At 36.3% G+C, this 25681-nt stretch overlaps 1 protein-coding gene across 1 annotated transcript in view; it reads right to left on the minus strand.

The window, feature by feature from the left end:
• The window catches only part of LOC139698032 (nephrin-like), a 663871-nt gene that overhangs the window by 77577 nt on the left and 560613 nt on the right, over positions 1-25681 (minus strand). Inside the window, 5 exon segments of the mRNA XM_071596891.1 lie at positions 5094-5243; positions 5435-5477; positions 5787-5851; positions 5854-5931; positions 12842-13045. Of these exon segments, the coding sequence (XP_071452992.1) occupies positions 5094-5243; positions 5435-5477; positions 5787-5851; positions 5854-5931; positions 12842-13045 (540 nt within the window).

Genomic DNA, 25681 nt, shown 5'->3' on the forward strand with positions numbered 1-25681 from the left:
TGGCGTTCCACCGGTCTCAGACACACTCTATGTTAAACCTCCACTTTCTACTCGCAGGCCAGTGATTACGCAATTCGAAACGTCTATTTCCCGCGTTAACGGGCTTTTTGGCTGTAATTTCAGGTCATCTCACCGAGAAAGGAGAACATAATTTAGGAAATATTCGGCATCACGGAACTGTTGAGGAGTTGGTTCGAAAAATACACTATTCCCAATACAGGAAATACAGTTAATATAGTGCTTTCTAACTCATAGAAAATTTCCGGCATACTCCTTTTCCAAATTCGAGCTATTTTATGGCATTATATCTTCCATCATACAATTATCACAGACATATTTCTCAACTGAGATATTGCTTAAAATGCTGAAAGCTTTTAAGTTAAGATAAAATTTTTGGACATGCAGCCTCAAGACCCTCCTGAAAACCTCAAGGGGAGTTTTTTTGTGAGTAGATAACAAACCTTCATTCCCTTTTTCTATAAAAAAAGCTGAAAATCATAACAGAATTGAAACTAATCACACTCATTTAGAAACCGCAACGCACCCTGTAGAAGATAAATGAAAGGACGAGAAATCAGAAAAACAGTGCCTTGACTCCCATCTGTTTTGACCGGCCCAAGTTGAAACCGCATTCCAGTATGCCGGGTGCTTTATTCATTGCAGCGGGAAACAGCATTGCATTCATGATTGGCACAAATACTTTCGTCGAAGACTTAGCTCAAATATATAATTAAATTTTCCTAAACCTTTATTTCTCCTACGAATATATAAACTCAGCGTTTGTAATACTTTCTACCAAATGAATTTAAAAAGAGAAAACGCAAACCGCCGTTCAAAATCACTCTGCTTGAGGAAATAAAGAATAAATCTCAGTCAACCTTCTCTCCAATATGAAATGCAGAAGAGCCCCTAAATAAGTTTGTGATATAGTAAATCAATATTTTTTAAGGTCAAATCACACATATTTAACCTATATGCTCTTCATTTTTGAATCAAAAAGCCTCACTTATTGCATGAATGCGATTAAATCCATCTCAGCGTTAAATTTTCCTGGCTCTTTCCTTACTGCATTGCATCAATCCCTGTCCAAAGCACCTGCTCGCGATATGTGGTTATTGAAAATTGATTCCAGTGCTACAAATCTCCCAGTACCCAATTTAGTGAGTCTATTTCTCCTAACTGATTGAATTTCTTATAAGGTATGTGATTTTAAAATAAAATGTACCTGTAGAAGATGACTGGGTTTTTTTATTGACTCTGCATTTAATGCTCAAAAATTGTGAGAAAAAGACAAGACGATCATTTTACGCAAAGACTTTTAATAAAAATTGAAGATCATGGATTTTGGATTTGGTAATCTAGAAAATAATTTCCCGGAAATATCTTGAAATAAAAAAACAGCGTAATTTTTCAAAGAGTTTTATAATTAACGACCAAATGAGGAAAAATCGACCAAAAAACAAAGTAGGAACATTTGAATTATGATTATTATTTGGGAACAGCTTTTTTTGAGGAAAAACGTTAAATCTTAATTCCATTGAAATACTTCTAGAAAGATCAGAAGATTTTGAATTTACCCTGAGGTAGAATTTATTCACTCTACATAAACGCGATACTACTTTCGTCCATGGGAATTAAGATAGAGAAATTACGTTTTTATACAGGTAAAAGGCCGCTTAGAGATATCTCCGGAATCAATTCGATAGAGAATTTGTGTACAGAGTTAGATTTAAAAATATCAAGCTAACTGTTTGTCAGATGATTACAATACGGACGAACTAAAAATCGAAACACTCAATACCAGAGGCATTAAATTTAAAATAATACCGGTTAAATGAGCCCACATCTTCAATATCAGGATCTTCAACATACGAGGTAATTATACAAACATTTCTCCAGTTTGATTCATCTATATCCCTTTTAAGTTACACAGAAGAGTAAGATGGAAAGCTATCCGAAAAATATTAGAAAATCTATTATTTAGCCAGTCAAAAAAGTTGAAAAAAACGTTTTGATATAGTTTATAACATAATACAGACACAGTTTTTATCGTTAAACGTCCCTGAAAATGTCCGCGTCAAAAAATCCAATCTTGCCTACTCAAATTATAATCACTAATAATAAGCCTAATAGTAATTGTAGTGTTGGAAGTATTTTATTTCTGATGGCACCTCGTGTTCGAGGAAACAATATCTATAAGGAGACAAACATTTTACGAAATATTTTAAATAATTAAAATAAATTTTAATTCTCTAATGAAACAATTATAAAATGTCAGCACTCCATTTTTTAACTTTTCTTAACCTCCTCTCTACGTGTTCATAAATAACTTCCCTTAATCCTTCCAGAGGGTTCCCATAAGACCGTTTTACGAAATCATATTTTCTGCCTCCAGCTATCAAATTTAATTGAATTAAAAATTACGGCACTCTTGCCTTCTGAAAGAGGCAGACGTGAAAGGACACACAGTAATTAAAATAATGTCAAATTTGTTCTCAGCGAGTCAGAGTCCAATGCTTCATTAATCTTTATTTACCTTTTCCGTGTGTTCGACCCCACAAACTTCTGCAAGTCTTGTATATTTAGCTCTTTACCTTAAAAAAATTTTTCCTGCACGCACTTGTTCAAGAGGTTTTGTCATTTTCCTTTGAATACCTTGTTACAACTTTGAAGGATATTTTTCATCATTTGCCTTACTTGTAAACATTTTTGAGGTGCAATGACTCGCAAAATTTGTTGACTTTACTACTCGAGCACTGCTTGGGTTGTTTTAGCAGGAGAGTGCTGTGCCTTCGCCAAAATTCAGAGATCATTAGAACTAACTAGTTTCAGGAGTCCAAACTGGTGGAGAGAGCAAAGCCGACGGTCTGCTCGAGGCGTTGCTGCCTCAAAGCTTTTGCAATTACATTCACGTGGCTCGAGCCACGAGAAACACTGACAGATCCTTTTTTCCTTGACCTGCCTAGGATTTCTGAGGATTAGACTCAATGAACAATCCCACCACTATAAATCACTCAGTGAATACAAGAAACCCCAAACACACACACACTTTGTCATCCAGGAGATTGTGATACGTATGAGAGATGGCGGGAAACACAAAGTTATACATAGTAACAAACTCTGTTCATGCAAACATTCAGTTTTAGAAAAAATATTTTCAAAACACGCCATTCATTTCATGAACACTGATTTATGCCTACTGTATTACATATATTCATTTATATTTGCCATGAATATGAAAGTAGTATTTACGTATTTATTGAAACGCTTAAATAGTATTCAAATTCTTAAGAATATCTACTGGCTCCCTGGACGAAGTCTACACATTATATAGTTTTAGTTAAGAATGGATTAAGTTTTTAACATTGATCTATGTTAACGGGACGCAAGAAAAAGGGAAGTTCAATGCAAATGAATCTCAAAATAAATTCGTTTATATTTGCGTGGAGCGTTGACTAAAACGCATTGGGATTGGTTAAGCAACATTAAATATGTTTAATTAAAAAAGTATACTTATGAATTGTTATTATAGCTGCAGGGTTTCTAGTCCTTTCCTTCAAATACTAACTAAAAGAATTATTATCAGTTGAAATTTCCGTATGAAAATAGGTTGACTCTTGGGCAAAGCTTTATTTCAATCAAAACTCATTTCAAGTAGCGTGTCAAAGGTTTTAGTGATGAAACTTCAAGAAGAGTTTTTAGCTCCTAATAGTCTTGTATTACTGTTATAAACAGTAAGGATTCCCTTACTGAGAACTTGCAGACTTCTATCGCTGGTACGCGCCGTTTACAATATCGAGAAATTACTGCTGAGATGTATGTCATATTACATCAAATTAGTAGGAAATACGAATTTTTTTCGGTCAAAATATTTTTTGGACAAATATTTTATGAAATTTAATGACTGAAAGCTTCAATAATATTACATCTCATTCCAACAATAACAACTTCCGTTTTTAAAAATTAGCATTCCACTTTTACATCTTGAACATTTGGGAACTGTTAACTCTATCAACATGGATTACACCGTATAATTTGCCGCTGAAGTTTGTCTCCGGTTCGAAGAAAATATAAGCTAAATCAAATTTCTGTCAATTTTATCGACTTTCGCAACCTTCATTTGTGGAAATTTCGAGGCATGGAGAATCATAAAAGAAGAAGATAATTGGGCTTGGCCTTTGAGTTCGGCAATACAATTCTTTTATGTTGATTTATCTTTCAGATATTCTGACGTTCATGCGCGATTTTCAGTCTAGGGCGTAGGCAAATAACAGGCAGCCGGCACAATGTGAATCGTCTAGATTATTGGTATTCAAACAGAGAGCTTAGAAAGTTATACGGTTGGCTCATCGGCTGCTTTCTCAAGTTATCTTTTATTATTTTAGCATGCTTCGTGGACACTTGAACTTCTTACGCTGCAACAATTTCAGAGTATAAAAATCATTCGCCTTGACTGGGACTCGAACCCAGATCCCTCAATATCCGGTCGAGTGCTTTAGCCACTTAAGCTACCGAGGCGTCCTCTTAAACTCTTAAATTTTCTGGGTTCTGGGTTCGAGTCCCAGTCAAGGCGAATGATTTTTATACTCTGAAATTGTTGCATTGAAATGCACATTAGCGGATGACTCCATTAAAAGTTACTGCTGCGGCATATCCCGCAGTTTCTTTGGAATTTCACTCGCTGCCTAAAATTGCAAAATATTGTGTATAAAATATGCCTTATGTGAATTTAGGGAGTCTCGTGACAGTCTTTCCATATCCATTCAATAAGAGTGTTCCCTTGACGATTTTTTTCACTCCAACTTCGCCGAATTATTCTCCTCTTCACTAGAAGATAGAGTGTTGAGTCTCAGGGCATAACTCCATTAATTCAGAAGCAACTTATGAAATTTATTTCAGATGAGAATTTTTTGATATAAACATAAATTTATTTTTAGATAAATTAAATTTAGCATTATTGTATTCATATTCCGGTTCTATTCGTCATGGATGTTAAGATGATTCCAATCCTAGATTCAATTGCAAAGAGGTATAAAAGACATTGAAAATTTTTCGGCATGAAGTCAACTAAATATAGGCTCGTCGAAACTCACAGAGAACGTTCAAGTTGAGAATATCTTCAATGCCCGATGACGAGATGTACGGATTGTGGGCGTGGCACTTGACCTGATGCCGGTCATCCTCTGGTCCCGGGGTCAGCGTCAAAACACTCGCCATCACAGTCTCGTTACCAGACTCATGCACTAAAAGGAAATTGCAGAAACAATAAAGCAAAGTTGATTCCATGAAAAAGCTAATTAAAGTACAACAGCACAGGTTCAATACCGAATAAAAAAATGGATTAGATATAAGTATGATTCTATTTATTTCACATTATGCATACAATATTATTAAATTATTATTGCATGCATTATCATCAACCTTTAGACAATACTGATACGGGAATATAGTATTTGGCACTTTTCACGGAATAATACCTAAAGGCAAAAATTCGTTCATATAAATTAACCCCCAAAAGGATATTTCAACACGCTAGTAACGCCAAAAGTAGGAAATTTACATAGAATTTGGGTCTTTTCATTTAATTTATTTTCACAATGAAATACTTTGAATAATGTTCAAAGGCGATTTAAATTAAAGTCCTTGTTTGAAACAAAATCATTGCCTTTTTTACTTGAGAAACTACTGTAAATTGTGATACGGAATATAAATTAGCAGAAACATCTACATTTTAGACTATTTACACGGCCTCGGTATACGTTCATTTACTGCGGGGATATTCTCACCTTAGATTTCTTGACTTTCCTGCCATCCTTATACCAAGCGAAAACGGGTCGTGGCCTTGATCCACGGCTTCGCACGTCACTTGATATTCATGATCAGCTCGTAGGTGGGTGGGCTTATTGAGCAAACGCACAGATAACGGTCGTACTGTAAATAAGCAAATGAAAAGCATTGCGTTATTAAATTTGTGCCTAAAACATGCTTCAAGAAAAGATATAATTAATATAAGTAAATAATAAATCGGTAAATTATAGTATTAGCTAAAAATTTGATGATTATTTGTTAAAGTTTGTCTACTCATCTATTACGCTGCTATCTCGCTAAATTAGGGTGTTCATTATCATTTGTTTATGAACTTAGACAGAATTTAAAGCACTTAGATTAACTGGTTTTTGTGACAAGACTACGGAAGGAGGTAATAGTAATATGGAATATTTGTTTCTCTGAAATAACCATTCAGAAAAAAACATACCTACTTAAAGACATGTGAGAAGGTTCACAACCTTCAGATGGCACATTTCACGCCATAGAAAATCTGGATATAGTCGCTTCAGGCGATGAAGAGTACAGGACGATTCTCATTCAAAGACAGAAGAGCATTTATTTGGTAATAAGCGCTGAATTCCTGCTCCGTTTGACTTCCACTCCCATCATCACGAGACGGCAAAGTTTTTCGGGTACATTCCGGCGTCAAAATGGGTCTTCTGGGAGGTAGAGTTAAGTCGACCTTTAATATGACCTTCGAAAGGTAAATGGTTATGGAAAGTCCCGCTCTGCCACCTCCATTAGCTTTTGAGAATTCGCACATACATTGCCATTATCTCAAAGTTCTGTCCGGAAATGAAAAGCAAATTCTTCTCGCAGTGGTTTCAAATTCTTTTAGGAATTTTAGTTAATATCATCAGGAATGCATAATTTCAGTTCCCGTATTACTTTCATCATGGATAAAATGAGTAAAGTTGCAAGGATTAATGAAGAGACTCAAGTCTGTAGGACCTTAGAAGTGTTTGTTGGCAATGATTGTAACCGAATGCCACTGATTTGGAAATCAGTGTATATTAGGTACTTGGAATAAATATTACAAAAATTTTGAATATGAAAGGACAACGAAAAAGGCCAAATATATAAGTGACATTGGTGCTATTTTAATATAATGAACCTGTTAGTATTTAGCACTGCATTTAACTCTGTTTTCAGAGAATATACACAATTCATAAAGAACAATCGTAGGTATCAGCTTAAAATGCATAATGTCTTACGACATAACTTCATTTAAAGAGCCTTTCGTAGTGAAATTTCATAGTGTGATATCATGGATCCTAGTTAATTGACCTGGACTACTAACTAAAGTAATAAAGACAATTAAAACACCTAAAAATCATGTTTGACCTATATTAAACATGATTTTTATGTATTAAAATTATTTGGTATTTTCAGGATAAAGCAATAATTATTTACCAATCTTGATATAACTTATACTGGATGTAGGTATGTAAATATGTTTCAATTTTCGTTGTTCTTTATTGCCAGAATGCTTAATCAACAATGTATTGAATCAGTATTGACCCAATACGACAGATAGTTTGCTGAAGAACGATATTTTTGAGCGAGTGATTACAGTTAATTAACTCGGATGTTTTCAGATTTATTTGAATATTTTCACCTAAAAAGCATCGAGGTTCGTATGGAAACATTATTTCAAGTCAATAAATATCAAAGTAAATTACGCGCATAAAGATGAATATGAGGTTAAAGCTCTTATGAACATAAAAAAGAGATACCCAGTGTTCATATTGTAGCAATAATTTTGTAGAAATCTCACTCGGAAAATATCGTCTGTAGTGCACAATTTACCACATACCTGTAGTTTTAATTAAAGTTATTTCAACTATTGACATGTTATGTATCTTCTTTAAGGTTCATAATCACGTTATTTTCTGGCGTGTTACAGATTTTATCGGCTTTTTTTGTGAAAATGAAACAGCAATCTTGATTTTGAAGATAATGTGAGGCAAATGTGATGGAGCGTAAATACCCACTCAAGCAGTTTCGGAAAAAATTCCTGGAACTCTTCCAAATGCTGTTGCGCCGTTGCGAGGGAAACACATTACATTAAATATGTCACTTTATCAAGATAAGTTATATCGTGCATTTTATTTCTATGGGAGTAGAACAAGGAAAACTAGGGCTTCAATCCTTATAGAGTTCTTTCTTCCTCATAGGGACGTCGATATATTCCAGTCGTCTCAAAAGGTGCTTATCTTGTCGATCGTCAACTGCTAGGATCTCGTTCGAAAGAATGTGCACTGCAATCCTGCAGGTGCGTTTCCTTTCTTAAGTCAAACTTTCGACGCTATTAATTTACACGAAATCTTTGAGGGAAATAGGTCATACCATAATCACAAAACCTACTGCTTCTTGGCTAGCAGCCAAGTAACTTCATCAAATTCCTCTTCTCTTCGTGCTTGAATTATTTTGCCACATAAAAATATGTAACTGCTAATTTAGCCATGAGATATTGAGATTTATATTGGAGAATCTATTTTTTGGTTAATTTTGAAAAAAATGCACAGTTGTGGCGTCGTAATTAGCACTTTATCGGAAATTTCTATCTTAGAGAATTCTTAGGTTCACATTGAGGGTACGTCACAAGCATTGAAATTAATACGACGGTGGTCTGAAAAGTTTCTGACTTCAGAAAATCACCATCGTTGTACTCATAAAGATATAGTTTATACATGCAACATTACGGAAAAGAAAAAAATACCAGGCTAGTAATGATGCATAGGTCAAAGCCGCAACTTTAATAGAAATGGTACTAATGTGATTGGTAGTAGTAGTAGTTTTGAGGGGAGGCGACCGACAGCTAAGGTCATTTGCGCCATAGGGGATGGATAGGAAAGGATGAAGGGTGGAGAGAAACCCGGCGTCGGCATTAGCCTACTCTTTACGAAAGGCGCCAAGGGGTCCACAGTTTAACGTCCCATCCGACGGACGGCGTACTCACTCAAAGTGCCCTCCACAAAGCACCTCAAGTAGGGATCGAGATACCTCTGAAAAATATTCAACACAGCCGGGATTTGAACCCGCGCCCTCAGGGTGGGAAGCCAGTACGTTAGCCCCCGCACCATTTCGATCCCCCTAATGTGATTGGTTATTAATAATGGATTGGATAATATTCAATGGATACTGGGTTCAAAATACCTATGAATTTGCTATGAATCGTAGTGTGATTTAATTGATGAATCCTTGATTATGGAGAGGTATTTGTGTGCGAATTTAAACAGTAACCTAATAATTGACGTTCAACACCACCAATTAGTTTAAGTCGTACTTTTTCAGTTAAAATTTAGCGAAGGTTATTTCTGTCTGCGCCTAGAACTATATGCATGGCTAGAATGACAGTTTTGAAATATGAACAAATACTGCTATTTCCAAGGATAACAAGAGATAAAAGTTAATTTATTTATTCCGAAAGATTTTTTCAGATTTATCAATAAGATATGATAAGGTTTAACTTTCTATTCGTTTACACTTAAAAAATATTTATTCAATTTTGCTTTTACGATTTTTTTGAAATATTATTTGGCATCTAGCATTTTTTTACTCCACTGTTACCAATTTAAAACGCTATTGAAGTGATCAAATAATCATTTGACACTGTGAGGAGATTAAATGTAAAAAGGAAAAGAAAGTAAGTTTCTTTATCCCTTTTTTTTAAACAGTGAAAAATATTCGTGAATTATCTCGTAGTTTGTTCATTGATTCACAGCTCTCCATAAGAAGTTTGATTTACTAAAGTGAATTAGCAGCTCACCCAGTCGTACTGAGAAACAGCAAGGGCTGTTATGCTACTTAAATTACTACTATATCCTATATACGTGCCCTTCCATAGTAGTTATGGTGGTGTATTTATAAAAAAATGTGAGATTTGAGGACACTTTTTTACATGATTATTCACGTTTTATAGCTTGCCTATTGGTTTCGAAAAATGATAAATTTGGAGGAAAGAACTTTTTAATAGTTTAGGGAGGCGTGAGTCAACAGTTTTTTGTAGCTGCTTACTTACTAAATTACTTCATATTATATTTGCGGCAATGAATTCCTCTACAACATCCTTTTTTCTATTTACTACCTGGGCCTATTAACGGAGGAGAACCGTCTGTCCCTGGGGGAATACCAAGGAGAGCTTCAAATTCGAAACGTTATCCCGGTCTGGTGCCACAGCCGTTCCATAAATTGCAATCTAACTGCACTAATGTAAATCCTGTCCTTATTTTGAATTTTTATTATATCAATTACTACAAAGAAAACTAAAAGTAATCTACACAAAACTCCGATAAGCCTCAGGATCATAAGTATCATTATAATTGCTTGAAAAATTAATATAAGTTCAAGTACACATTCCTATTACGGTAAACGAATACAGATTTGACTCATGTTCTATAATTTGATACAAAATTCATCATTAGTATAACCCAAAATTATTCAATGGTCGTAGAGGAGAAACTGCTAACTCTACTTAATATAAATGCACCAAATAACACTTGAAAATTTCCATTATAACCCTTTTTCGGTGAAACGGATGCTAAAACTGTCCCGAGGGAATAATTTATTATTTCATCCTTTAAACCGTACACATGGGATCCAGGGGAGTTGTCAAGAATGGCTGTCAGGTTCAAAGGCGAGAGAAAGACGGTTATCTCTCACTTCAGCTACCTTTTATGATTCCAGGCGTCATTTCCACACTCACACTCCATGCCTCCCCCACCTACCTTCATTCCCTCCTACCCTTCCCTTTGTCTCCCTTCCATTCTCTCGATCCCCTTCCGTGACAATCTTCGCCGCGATGTACGCCTTCTAACCTCCTCGAGGCCTCTCCACGCCCCAATCCCCCCTTCAACCCTTCCCTCTCGAACCGTCATCCCTTTCAACCCCCACTCCCTCCAAGAGGGGATTCCTCCTCCCTCGTTAAATACCGATTCCTTCAAATTCCCTGCATCCCTTCTCCTTCAATCATACCTCCTGTACCCCTTCGTAAGAGCTGACATCCAAGACCATTCCTTCTTCCTCAAACCAACTGCGTCCCTGCGCCCCAACTCTTTATGTCCATCCCTCTCTCCCCACGACCCTCCCATCTTCTCTCCCTCCTCCCCGGAAAGTCTACCTTGTTCCCACCACTGACATCCCTTCTCCCCATTCCGACTGCCTCAGCAACAGCTGCATTCACTCTTAAGCCATCAACGACTTGATTTACTCACTGTCCTCCCTCCCTCTCGTTCCCATCTCGCCTTTCTCTGAATCTATGTCCCTCTCGCTCGCCGTCCCCTTTCTCCCTCTCCCTCCATTTCCCCCATACTCGTTCACTACCATCCTCCTCACCATCACTTCCTTCCTTCCTTTCTTTGCTCCCCTCTCATTCCTCCATTCCACTCGCTCCCGTTTCCCAACCGCCCTCTCCTCCATCTTGCGCTCCAAATCCTCGGGAGCCCGACTTGTTTCGTGGAAACGACCTTTTGAGACATAAAACAAGCAGTAAAACTGTCCGAAAAGTGTATCCTGGGCCCGGAGAACAGTCCGCACCCGTGGATATTGCCGATAAAAATATCCCCCCGCAACCCTTCTCCTTTTCCTTCCTCTCTCTCTCTCTCTCTTATCCCAATGGTTGGAATTCCTAATAAGCTCACCCGAAATTTCTCGCGCTCACTTAGGCTCCGTATCCCTGCCTGCCTCCCCCCTTTCTAGCTCTCGTGAAATCTTTCTCCCCGGTTTTTTTGCAAATTTTTCCCATTCTTGAGTGTCACTTTTTTATGGCACAACAGGTCGATGGAGAAAGGTTGAAAAATCAAAGGCTTAATCCGCCGGAATTTACGTGTAGTAGCCGCCCCTTCCGTGAAAAGTTCGTTAATTGAAATGGATTAAAGAAGTGTGTAGATGAAGTTGGAGATAATTTACTGCAATTCTCATGATTCTCTCTCTCTCTCATTCTCTCTAATAATGAGCTCAGCTGATTTGAGCCGGAGGGCTTTGAGAAAACGGAACGCATGCACGAGAATTGAGACCAACATCCCTGCGTGTGCTTTATGGCTTCTTGAGAGAAAAGGTTTTATACTAATGGCTCGTCGCTGATGTTCGTGTTTTTTATCTCCTAGCAACGGCTTTAAATATCTTGAAGAAATGCTGTTAGCATTTAATAGCCCTGAATGAGATAAGTGATCTTTGGAATCGTTATCACGGTTTGAACGCCAGTGATCATGATATAGATGGCGGCATTTTTTCACTGATATCCTGACTTTGCACGGTCTGAATGAATATATTTCCTTGGGATAATTTTCCTCAAAAAGATACATTTGTGCAAAGTAAACCATCGAATTGATGCAGAAAACAAGAACAGAAATACTTTCCCTTCTTCATTATTAATGCTGATTTATTAAACAATTTTTAATAGAATATGTTGCATGCCAATCATCTGCTCAAAGGGCATTGCGTGATCTGACATATAATAATTCGGTGAAGGTGTGAAAGGAGGAAATTATTGTAATGCTCTTTCTTAAAACATTGATGGCAAAAAGTTAGAACTTACATAGTCTAAATTTCATCGGAATTCCCCTGCATTCAAACCTGGGTCTCTCGGTGTCCGGTATCCGAGTATCCGGAAGTTATCATTACGGTACTTCCCACGTATTTTTCGCATGAGTTTCAGGTTATAGTTTTGAAATTGTAGCGGTGATTTTTGAATTAATTTGAAGTGGATAATCATTAAATTACGATGTTCATGCACCCATAATATAAAAATATATCGAATAACATTCACTGATTTTATGTATCGATTGTGATCACTAAAAATGCATGAAATAACTGTCACAACGTGGAACTACATATCCTATGTGAACATAAAAGTTTGTACAGCAATTCAACTTTCCCGAAGTATCAAATAATCAGATAGCATTCCGTCGAAAAATAATTTCGTGAACTCAATTCCGTCCCACGATATTTCATTTCGGTCACCTAACTGAAGGAAAGATCCAGTAAAAGCGAGCATACAAAAGCTACTTACACAACATATCCAGTCTGACCGACTTCTCTGCGGGGATGGCGAGCTTAGTATTCGACGCCTGGCACTTGAGAGTGGCGTTGAGATGGCTTCGTCGAATATCTCGGATCTCCAGACGATTGACTGCCAATCCGGGACGCCTCTCTTCGGCGACGCCGTCCACCAGCTTGTCCCTTACGAACCAGGACACGGTCGGTGGAGGTTTACCTTTGCAAAGGAAAGGAAAGAGCTGAAAGCATATCCGCTGCAAAAAAAACCGTAAAAAAGGCTTCGGGATATAATAAAATTCCCATTAATAATCTATCATATATTAAAGTGGCGTCAACTATATTTTTATGCCGCTAAATATTTTTAGAAAAAAAATACCATTAGAGGCATTAAATGCTAATGAATTGTTCAGGTTGCTTGGCAATCTTGTGGAATGGCTTCTGACTGGCGGGATACGGTTTAAATCCCGGATGATGCTCCTCCACCTCCAGCTACAACCGAGATGCGTGGTTTTATGGGCTCCAGGATTTCCCAGGAATAGGCACGTGGTAAGTTAGACGGAATTGTTCTCCCACCTTGATGTGTGACTTTCACGCAAGGTGACAATCTGGCTGAGAGAAGCTCTGTACATCAAATCAACACTCTAGTTGATATCTGTGGGTTAATGGGTTGTAAAAGTATGTGATGTCCGGGGCTTTAAAATCACTCTACGAATTATCATTTTATGTGAAAATGGGTAATATTCTGACTAAATATTTTGCTGCAGTAACTCAGCATAATTGATAACTCTAAGAAAATAATAGCAACTATCTAGTTTTAAAAATATATTTGATGAAAGCAGATAGTTTGTATACTCAAAGAATTAATTTATTACTACAATTTCATGCTTACATTTACTTTTCAGGATTTAGTCAGCCATAAATATCGTTTTACTCCTAAAAAACAACTAAAATAATTATGCAAATTCAAAATTTGTGTTAATTAAATTCTTTCATCCATTCCTAAACCTTTTGATAGGTTCAAGAATTGAGAATAAAGCCGTTGGCAGGCTGATTATTAGGTAGACAGAATTTTAATGAAATACACTACGGATATAAGTATGCCCAGCCTCTCATAAAAACTGAGGTTATAATTTAAAAGGCTATTTTGATAGTTAAGGGTAGAGATATCCTCATAACAAGCCAAATGGTATTTATAATTCAGAGAATAGGTTGCGTAGTTCGTTTCCCCGTTGCGACTGTGTTTACCTGGAAGACCTAACACTCGAAAACTGACTCAGTAGCCGTGTTCAAAGTCACTGGAAATCGAGCCTAATCCCTCCAGTCAGTACTTAAACACTTCACCCACCAAAATTCCAGGACGTTACAAACTTAAGAATGCTAAACAAAAATGAAATGAGTTCACTTATCCGAATAGAATCAGACTTCATCTCAGCCTTCGTTGATTAAAATAAAAGAAAAAACCGAAAAATTATGATATTCAAGGTATTTGACCAATAAATATTCATAAATTTCAATGTTTTTGTCATTTTTGACTGTAAGGAAGAGGGAGAGGGTTCCTGTGGGAGATTCAAACTAGGAAGGAAAAGCATATGAATAGCATGACATTGACATGGCGAAGGACAATTGAATATAGTGGATATTATTAGGCAAGAGCAAAAAGAGTATAGAGATAATGGACGGAATGACTTGCAGTAGAATCTATGCAGGATCAATGCGGGAAGATTTTAATAATATATGGTGTCTCCAGGGGAGAAGTTAGGGGATGTTTGGATATTTAGTTCTATTCATAATATGTGTCAATCGAAAACCTAGCTTAAACGGTAGGCTACTATATAATAATTATGTATTTCTACCGGTATATATTTATTCTTGATGCATTGAATGTGTCTTAAGCTATGTGACCTAGCTTATCCGCCGGAGGTTAAGCCGGAGTAAGATGTCTCATAATACTTCTTTAATCCGTAACTTCGGAAATTCGTGAAGTTATCAAGACCTTTCTGAGTTGGTTCCCTTAGATCACCAAAAAAAGCAATCATCAATTTAAATTATTTATTAGCAACTTAAAGGGATAACTCATGCAGAAATGTCGCATTTTTAAAAAACAAAATCTCAAAATAGAACATGCAGAAGGCATCTGAAAGCAATATGGTAGTAATATGGAACCGCAGCATGCTGAATTAGATGAAACAGCCTTAAGACCGTACGTTATATTTGAAATTGCTAAAAATTTTGAATGATAGGAAACGGTAACTTCTTGGACACATAGCATCTACTGATAAACGTTCCACTCACATATTTACAATTCCAACTCCTTCCTTAAGTGAAGAAATCACAAGAATGCACATTTTCCAAAATGAAAATAAACTGGAAAATATTCAGATGCGAGAACTTATCTTTATCAAAGCTCCGAAGTTAGGCTACCTTATGGCACAGAAAGTTTCGCTTTGTTATCCGAATCAGTCGTAATTAACACATAATTTCAAATTTTTTACAAATATCCAGTAACTAAATTGATGGTTCCTCAGTAATTGCCTAAGTTTCGATAGAACTGTAAACCGAGAAATTTATAAATACGACCGTGACAAACCCATGTAAGCTTTGTGCTCAGATATGAAAAATATAGTATCTTTATGTATTTCTCGTCCAATTTGTAGATCTATTTGTTCTCAATTTGAAGAACTGTCCAAAAACAGGGTCACCTAGGAATAATTAACTTAACGACCGATTACTTGTAAAAAACTCACCACACAACTCAGAAAAGGAGTCGGATATCGTTGTAAATTACCCTAAAATTGGTAAAGTATTATTTAGAGGCAATAAATACAAATGAAGTCTCACGTATACAAAATGTTTTGGAAAATATTGATTTATACAAGTCATCCAAAATGAATTAATTAGGTCCAAATGTTTCAGGGTATGCAGGTAGATTTGGTCACAGGGGTAAAATTAGAGTGATAAACACGTCACTGACAGATTCCACCACTTGTTCGTCCTTTTTACATAACAGAATTTAGCTGTTATTGAATGTAACATATACCTGTAGATATGTAGGTGCGTACTTATGTGAACAAATTATTCCATGTCATATGCCTGTGTGAACTCATATTTGTACTTATATTTGGTGTCACTTTATCTTCCGCCACACGGTCTTGCGGCGACTCGCGCGGTTTTGTGTAGATCAATGAATTCAAAATTTTTACTGGGGATTTTTTTCAGTTTCCTAATGGCAATTGCTGTTTTAACTGGAGTAATGCTGCCGAAGAAAGACAGCAATTAAAGAAAGCGAGCATCATTGGATTCACATTAAGATTTTAATTGTGCCATCGTTACAACAAACTCTGGAAATTACAAGACAAGAATAAATAAAATGTCTCAGAACCTTGAAATAGAACAGAAAGAACACCCTTCCTCTTATTATACAAATCACGAACACTCAAGTTTACCACCCAAATACGTTAAAAACTAAACCAACATAAAATACAGTACAAAATCGCTGCCATGATAGAAATTCTTTGGTATAACGAGGATTAAAAATGAACTATTTTACAATCCCCACGGCCAGGGAGAGAACGAATCGTAATAAATTGTTTCGCAAAGCCACTTTTCCAAGATAGAAAATTCCTGAAGTTTTTATGTTTCATCGTATTTAACTTTAGCCTACCTCAAAAAACGCGTAGCCTGATGGTGTAATGTTTTTGATCATATTTAAAAAATATACAATAGTTCAACATCCATTAAAATCTGTGAATGTAAGCAGTATGATTATCCTTGAAAGATGGTATTTTTGCTGAAGGGATAAAAATATACTAGTATAATTCAATACACGAACTAGCTTTAAAAATTGTGAACAACTGCGGTAAGAGGCAAAAACAAAATTGTCTGACAATAAAACGCTTTTTTCCGTACATATGTCTCATCTGTAAAATATATCAAACGTTCCGTTATTCTCCTTTTTTGCGATTTTTCCTTGAGATTCCCAATGCATACAGATTGCATTATAAATAATGGGTATTGCATTATTGCAATATCCATGATTGCAGATTGCATTATAAATAATGGATGGACACTAGTTACAATTTGAGTCACTTTGAATTTTGATATGTGAGTTTAAATTTAACATAAATACTCTCAATTGCCCTAAAATAACTCCTTGCCCAATTAAATAATTACATTTATTTATGTTTCCAGATGATATAAACACTGCCCACACAACCTTATTCTTACTAAAATAACATGAAAACTACTATAGCTGTAATAAGGTAGCACCACTCGTCCCGTAATGAAAACAAAATTTTTTGTTATGGTGGTTTGTGGGAAAATAAATGCCACGACAGTGACCAACCTCAAACTCTCAACCAGAACTCCCTTCTTTAGTAGTTTGCGGGATTTTTACTTCCTCGCCAGTGACCAACTATTGACACAAACATTCAACTCGAATTGGGATCATTCGCAAGATTAAAAGGACTACGTTAAGGATACCTTGGTTTATGAAGCAAGGTATCCTAAACAAAGGTTGTGGTTTGTCTCTGTCGGGGATTTTTTTTCCCACAAACCATTTCAACCAAAGATTTTGTTTTCAGTGCGATACGAGTAAAGCTAATTTATAACGGCTATATGAGTTTTTATTTTATTAAATTAATTTACTCGGTCGTATAGCTGAAGTTCTTAGATTTTAAACCTTATTATTTTTCAGAAAAAAAATAAAGAATTATTTCATGTCAACATGAAATATTTTATACTCAGTAACACTTCATTGAGAAAATACCACCAGGGAAAGTATTCCAAATTCATCGGTATTCTACAGCGTTTCCTTTTGCATCTGATTATTGTTTTGAAGTACATCATCATCATCATGGGTTAATAATTCGAGAGTAAGTTTGTGGCAGCTCTTCAAGATATTCAATTATCTGCCAATCTCTTCATTTCCTCATAGCTTCTTGCGCTGACTTCTTTTGATCTTCCATCACCTGGTTTTTGTAATTCTTCCTCAGCCTACGCTGCGTGGACTACCTTTCGGCCGGGTCCTAACCTTCGACCTATCTGGCGTGACCCTACCAGGAGCAATTATTATTACTATCGCCAGCACAGCTCTAGGGGTCATCGGAACGCACAAGCCCTTCCACCACGTCGTGAATCATTATATCATTTGCCAGGTGACATTAAAAGGAGTTTTCAAGGAAAACTATACATTTAATTCGAGCGCGAATAATTTTTCTCTGTGACTATTGTGTTTCCAAATCCATACATGCCATTAACAATTGAACGAATAATTTAGAAAAACCGAAAATCAATCCAAAATACTCTTTGAAAAATTTAGTTTACAAAATCCGAACTCTGGTTAATTTAAAAAATTATGTTTCAATCATGCTATTTTAGTTTTTTTTAGCAGTCAATCATTATTCGAATAATAGATAAAAATAAATGAATTCATTTTTAATACTTTGGTTTTAATTGAGATTGTTCTCAGAGAAACAAAACAATTAATTTATAGGATTACCTAACAATCATTAAATCGGTTTTAATTCAAAATAATAGTTAATGATATAATATAATCGCATTTTGAGTAATATGGAACAGTATTTATATTAAGTCTGTTTAAATGGGAAATATATTTTAAAACTATGCTAAAGCATCTACAAAATGATGTAGTTTCAAGCCGCAGGAGGGTTGACCAAATGTAATATTTCGTTTAACTGATGTTTTCGACCAAACTAGGGTATCTTAACTCCTAATATAATCGTAATAATATTCTCAATGAGGTGATGAAATAAAAATTAGTGCACTTACGTATAAATAAATGGCGCACGGATATAACTAACAGGTGATGGTTTCATCCAAGATTTCAGAAGACGAGATTTGAAAGCATTAATCATAAACCATTAGATGTATCTTATCGTCACCAATCGTATAGTATAGCTTAATTTTAGTGATGATTTTTTTGTTAATTGTAAAAGAAATTTCAAATTAAATATGTATTTTTTAGATATCCTTACGGTAGGCTACTTTTCTTTCACTATATCTATAGAGTAAAATATACGATGGGACCAACTATCGTAATTTCCATGAATAATTGAATAAAAAATGACCTATTCCTTTAAATATTTAATATTTGTCCCAATAAAGAAATTCTTTGCTTGAAATCAGCATTACTGTGAATATATCGTGGTATCTAGGCCCTCCGGTTAAATCAATGAAATGGCATGTTTGCAATCTATGATGATTATAGGCAAAAAATGACATAGGTGAATTAATTTTCGATAAAAAAATAGCTTCTGCGCATAAGTTTGTCGATGGATAAATACCCAAAACTGGAAGAGTTGGATCGTAATCGGTATGGTATGCCTCGTTAGGATCGTCCGTTGTTCAACTAAAGTGCTGACTACCCAAAAAAATACGACTGAGGGAGCAATCAAGCAAGAATTGAATTCAACTTCGAAACGCTTGGTCGACTCAAAATGACCCACAACAAAGCGCAAGCTAATCGATCGCACAAAATGGAAAAAAATACCGTTTGACCGTGGAAATTTATTCCTCCTTGAATCCCACGATTTGGTTGGAATGCGGTTTTCGGTTTCGTTTTCTGTTTACAGAATTGGTTAAAATGGCGCCATAAATGGGAATACAGGCGCAAATATTGTCATCCCTAATTTGAATCGAACTTGTTCCTTCTGTTATCATAGTCGCTACTAAGGGTTGTTTATCCCTCAAAATGCTCTGATAGGTAGAATTCATTTGGCTGAAGAACAGGAAAAATATGTATCTGAGACGATTGTTTAGAGCATTTTAGTTAAATTTTCATCTCTTTACATCCACGCGGCGGCATTTATAGTTTGAAGTATTTTAGATATAAAAAACTTGAAAAATACATATATATATATATATATATATATATATATATATATATATATATATATATATATATATATATATATATATATATATAACTATGTACTGATGAAATAAATAAAAATACATATACATAAATCTCTAACATTTTAGTGAACAAAATCAATTCAAATGCAACGCACACCAGCATATTTATTTTTGCTGCTTAATAAGAAGTTACAAATAATAAAAAAAACACGGTTTTATTCATGCCCCGTGATACGATTCCTATTACTGCCTATGGAAGGAAGTCTTTAATGAACGAGTAAAAAGACTAGGCCTCAGACCATCCTTGTGGTAGTTAAAAAAATATGGTAAGCGGTAAAATACGTTTAATTGAAACGAAAAATTTTAAATCTCAGCTTAAAATATAGAATTAATATATGTATAGAATAGGTGGTGGTGTTTTCATAAGGGACTCGATGAATCCAAAAAATCAAATCATATCATATTATCCTCTCTTTGTATCTACCAAAAGTGTTTCATTTTACTCATTTAAAAATAAAATGCGATAAGTTAGTGATCGAGGCAGATATATTGAGATATCAATGACGTATCTTTATGCAGCGCTTCCTCAAAGAAATGCTTATTCCTGCATATATTATTTCTCTCAAAATTCATTTCCCACGCAATGTTCTGGAATAATTTTTCGTTTCTCAAGTCTTAGACCTTTTTTTCCTATTCCGCAATATCTTACGTCTGTTTATTGCCCTAAGAAATGGCTTCACCGCTTGTGTTACCTCAGCCCGGAGGAAGTTTATGTGGATTCTGCTAGATCCGTGGGAATGAAACGAGAGCGTCTTCTTTGCCTTAGCCCGTCCTTGATGTTTTCGTTAGTTTTACGACGTCGCTGTCGTTGCACAAAATTTTTCCGTTAAAGCGGGAACAAAATAGGACATCTTGTATAATACTAAATGTATTTCTGTAGAGGGGAAAACCAATTAGCACATCTTGCTTAATACAAAATGTATTTCGGTAGAGGCTCCGTTCGCACGCCATTCTACAATTGCAATTGAAAAATAAACTGACAGCCAGTTTAGAGATAACATAGGCATGAATACACTAAAATGCCCACGGATTATACCTGTATAAAACAGCTTAGAAATATATTTCCTATAGAGGAAGGGACGGAGGAATTTTTTCTGGAAACTTTATATATCCTTATTAAAAATACATGCTGATTAAACGAATAGAAAATATCATTGATTCATCGTCGTTTATTAAAAATTCTGTTCGTTACAGATGATAGACTGGTATTGTATTGTCCTGAATGGTGAAAAGTGTTTAACTATGTATATCACTTAAAAATGCATAGTTAAGCCGTAATAAACAATGCCAATACTTTCTGAATTGTACAAATAGTCAATACTTTATAGAGGATTCATAAATAACATTAATTTGTGAATACTTCGCAGAGAATTTTAAGGAAGAATAATTATAAAATGTATTCCCTAATATGCTAAAAGTAGGAGGTTATCAAATGAATGTTTTCAATAATTTTATGTTCAATAGGTAATAATATTGATCTAAATGCTAAAATCCATTATTATTTATCTGAGTGGATTATTGGCTTTACGACAGATGGAAACTTTAAGTAAAAATATGATATTTTTTTCTAAATAATTGGAATTTGAACTAATATCAAGAATTTTGCATAAAGAATTGGCTCAGGCTTTCATTTTGTTTAAACGTCCTTGAAGGTAAAATAAATTCGTTCTAAGACGTTTTCCACGCATAAATCCAATATAATCCAAAACTATATATAAATGTTCTGAGAAATTATTCGGTAGTGACGATAAATGGCAAATTCTGAATATGAATTACAAACTAAGTGTAATGAACTATAATATAAAAATGTATGGAGCTCGTAGTATGGAGTGCTTCATTGGAATATTCAAAAATATAAACTAAAACGTAATTGATAATTTTAATTATATAATCAGATGACATGCCACGGTTTTGCAAAAATTATGAATGTATTTCTAGGACTAAGTACTTATTTTATTTTCATTTAGTTTACGCTTACTGGTAACTTACTCAAGAGGCCTTGAAGCTAATATTTCCCCGCTGCTCTGGGTTTCAGTTATTTGATACGTTCATCCTATTCTAGCTCATAAAATATTATCAAATACTCCCAGCCCTAATAAACTTGATGATAAATGCTCATTAAATGAAAATTGGGTTTTCAGCAGCTACTCCGCGTCCGTGAGTGTCAACGTAAGCGGGAGGCAACCGCGCTAGTACCTGGAAGAAGGAAATCCATCGAGTGACCCAGTTTGTTCCCAAGATTATTTTGTTCGCCGAGTGCAATCGTCTAGGCTTCAGGTTATAACCCATATTTCACCATTTCCTCGATCTCCTACCCAAAATTTGTCAAATTGTACTTGATATTTAGCATTAAACCTCTCATAATTACAAATGTGAGTCCAAATTTTAATCACAAAAGAATGTTTCTTAATAGAATGTTCCTCTCGGATGAGGGATGAGTAATCTAGTTATTGCACAAGACAAAAGATGTTCTTAAAATCCCTACAATATATTACAATAACGCATTATTTTCAAAGAATCCAGGCAACGAAAAAAATCTCGATTTCATGTTACCCATTCACCGGGCGGATAAAAAAATGAGCCTCCAAAAATATCCTCCCTGGATCTTTCATGGCCGTACCTCGGCTTGAAATTTAATATATTTTAAAATTAGGATTGTCTAAGAAAGCCAATATGTAGGATGAGATAGTTTTCGGGAACTTGTTTAACACCTTTTCACGGGACAACATTTTTCGTAAGAAAATGTTTTAAATTTCCAGTAGATTTTTCTCCGCGGAGTGCTCCTAAATTATGTATTAATTTTGAGCTATTTCCAAAACGGAATTTCATTCTAAAAACCATATATTTTTAATAAATGCAAAAGCTATCAGTAACATCCTGTAGCGGGACACAGTCTAATGTCAACATGTGGACTTGCGAATCCTTTATGACCAAGATGAATTCATGGAATTAAAGCAGCTGGGCCTTAATAATAAAATAGTAGGAAGCTGCTCTATTGAAACCTGAGCTATAAATTACTCCAAAATTTTTCAATATTAGAGTCAATGCAATCCATTGTATACGCTTGGTTCGACTAATAATGTTACGGTATATAGGAGGATCTAAAAAACTTACCACGAAAAGATAGAAGACAGACGGACTATCTTTCTTTGAGAATCAACCATTAATCATACATTATTTCCCAATTAGCAACTGCTAAATCTTGAAATAATCTTTCAATCGAATCGCACGCTGGTAATAAAGTACTGCACGTAAGGTATTTGGCCTTGGAAACAACATGCATCTCTTATACGGAGATTTTCGGTACCGTATTAAGCCTCCATCTACGGGAGCAACTTCTCACCTTAATTGGCATGGAGAATAAAAATACATTATTGGAAATTAAAATATATCGACCCACATTGATTTACGCTTGAAATTTGGAGAAGAAACCGATGACTAGTTTTCACCATCAAAGTGAAAATGCAAGTACATAAATATGTATCTCTAGACCCTACTCTTATTTATATTGAACTATATAGTTTGCTATTTATCTTAAAAAAGCTATCGCCGTAGTGAAATTGGGATGGTATGCCTTACAATGAACAGTTTTTATTCTAAACAAGTGTTTTGGATTAAAAATGCCTTAGCTTATTCATATAGTAAAAAAATAAACGAAAAAAATTCAATGATTTAATTAACAATGCATATCATAATTTTTTTTTAATTTTCAATTTGTACTTTTACCTGCATCAGCGGGTAAAACCATTAATTGAGCATCAGGTTGAGTGGGGTGAAATGCTTGTCGGTAATCTGTCTTTGGAGTAGTAGGAGAGTGAATCACATCAATAGATGAGAGGTTAGGAAAGAAAATTAGTGACAAAAATTATGGCTACACCGAGACTGAAGAGTAGAACAAGCATCTTCCTTGTGTAAAGTTGCTTATGCACACGGCGATAGGCGCACATGACCTCAGTTTCGAGAGTCATAAGTGGGGGATTAGTAAAAAATTAGACGAAAAAAGATTCCAAAAGGGATACAAGAAATGAATTTTTATTGCTGATACGTTAAAGGTCAATTTGTCAAAAATTCAAAGTGCTGCAGCAGTAGAAAAGACATAAGCTAGTATATAAGCGAGCTACTTGTACCTAGATACTATCCAATCTTCCTAAGTGCACTCTGAAATTCAGAAACCTCGCAGGAGCTTCCAAGTCCAACAGAAACGTATATAATGATCAATCGAATTATTTTTTAAATATGTAACGAATTAGACTCTGTGAAAGTTAACCCTTTACATAATTATTGAATATTTCAACGACTTACTGAATCTACAAAGATATTTTGATTTGAATAGGACGCAACAGATAAATAACAGAGGAATATTTCATTCGAATGGCTCAGAGTTGATCAAGAGTGTGAAAGAAATCACGTATTATTGAGAAATGGATGACAATTTGTAATATTTGGATAAAGTAACTGACCATGAAAATGGGATAGCTTATCATATACAATATTAGGAGGACGAACGTGAATTTCCCCAATCCGAGAAAACACGTGGCCGAATAAGTGCCGGAGTAAAATGTATCCCAACGTATATCCTGATAGCCACTCAGCCAGCAAGGGTTTCAAGCTCCAATGGAAATGGATGGGGACTGGCAAAGGGACTTAAGTGAAGTACGGTTCGGAGCTGGGAATTTTAAGTAGCAAGTATCTTTTATACATTTCTCGCGGAAAAAAGGAATCAATTCTAAGAGTTCGGTATTTATTTCTATATAATCTTATTTCCCTTCTCGGATTGAAAGATATATATTAAGCCGCAAAAAAAACTGTTCCCCCCACCTTTTTTAAAATGTGTATACCCATTCTTAATTTTTCAATACAATTGTCATTCGGCGCTAAATATTTTCTCTCGTTCACAACCCAGGCCTGGAAAACGCCTTGTCACGGAAAATGCGTAAATCGAACCAACGATTGAAGCGTTCACGCTCGCCTGCATTCCACCGGTGATCTTCTCTCGCCTCCCGACGACCCTCAACCACCCCCGCGACCCCTTCACGTCCGTCACACGCCCTCTCGGCCTTTTCAACCCCGAAGAACCGTCGCGAGGGGATGGTAGGAGATAAATAGATAGATAGAGAGAGAGCATCCGCAAACAGAACTCTGGACGACGTCAAGCAGAACCTGCGGGCACTGCTTGCAGGCGCGTTCCCCCCTTCCCCCACCCCACCAACCATTATCTCTTCAAATTTCCAATTCGATCCCGACTCCCGTTACTCTCGTTCGCACTCACGCCCCCGTGCACCGCGCGCCATTAATCTTACCCCGGCTTATGCGTGCGCGATTTGTCAAGTGGGAGCCCCGCCACCACCGCCCTCCACCGCCGTCTGTCCCCATGCACACCATGGCGGCCCCGGTAGAGCGGTAGTGACGCGGGCGGAGACGTACGATATCTGGGACGACCTGGGAAGGACGGCGGGTATGGGCGGGTGAAGGGGAAGGCGAGTGTGAAGGCAGCGAGGGGGTGGGCGTGCGGGTGGGTGCATCGGCGCGGTGTCCACGGGGCGGGTGGGGGAGGAAGGAGTGAGGAGGAGGTGGGTATCGGTGGTAGTTCCGCGCCACCGGAGCGGTGCTAAGTTCCCGCGCGCACACCACCTCTCCCTCTCTTTCTAGCCGGCACTGCTGCACTCGGATTCAGCTGTGCCCGAACCCGTCATTTCACGCGGCGCGGATTGGTGCGCGTAGCGTGTGAATATCGGAAACGGGCGAAGGCGGAGGAGACAGAGGTTTTTGGAGCGGCCTGAACGGCGGCCTAGGTTTCCCGTGCTCGAGGTCCGGGTTGAAATCCCTCCGTCGGGGATACCAAACCATATTCCGAATTGACACGGCGCACCTGCTTACCCGTAGAGAGCTTGAGGCTCAAATTACTCCGGAACCGATTCCA

The sequence above is a fragment of the Hetaerina americana genome, unplaced genomic scaffold (assembly GCF_022747635.1).
Source record: "Hetaerina americana unplaced genomic scaffold, ioHetAmer1.1.p SCAF_8, whole genome shotgun sequence".
NCBI lineage: Eukaryota > Metazoa > Arthropoda > Insecta > Odonata > Calopterygidae > Hetaerina > Hetaerina americana.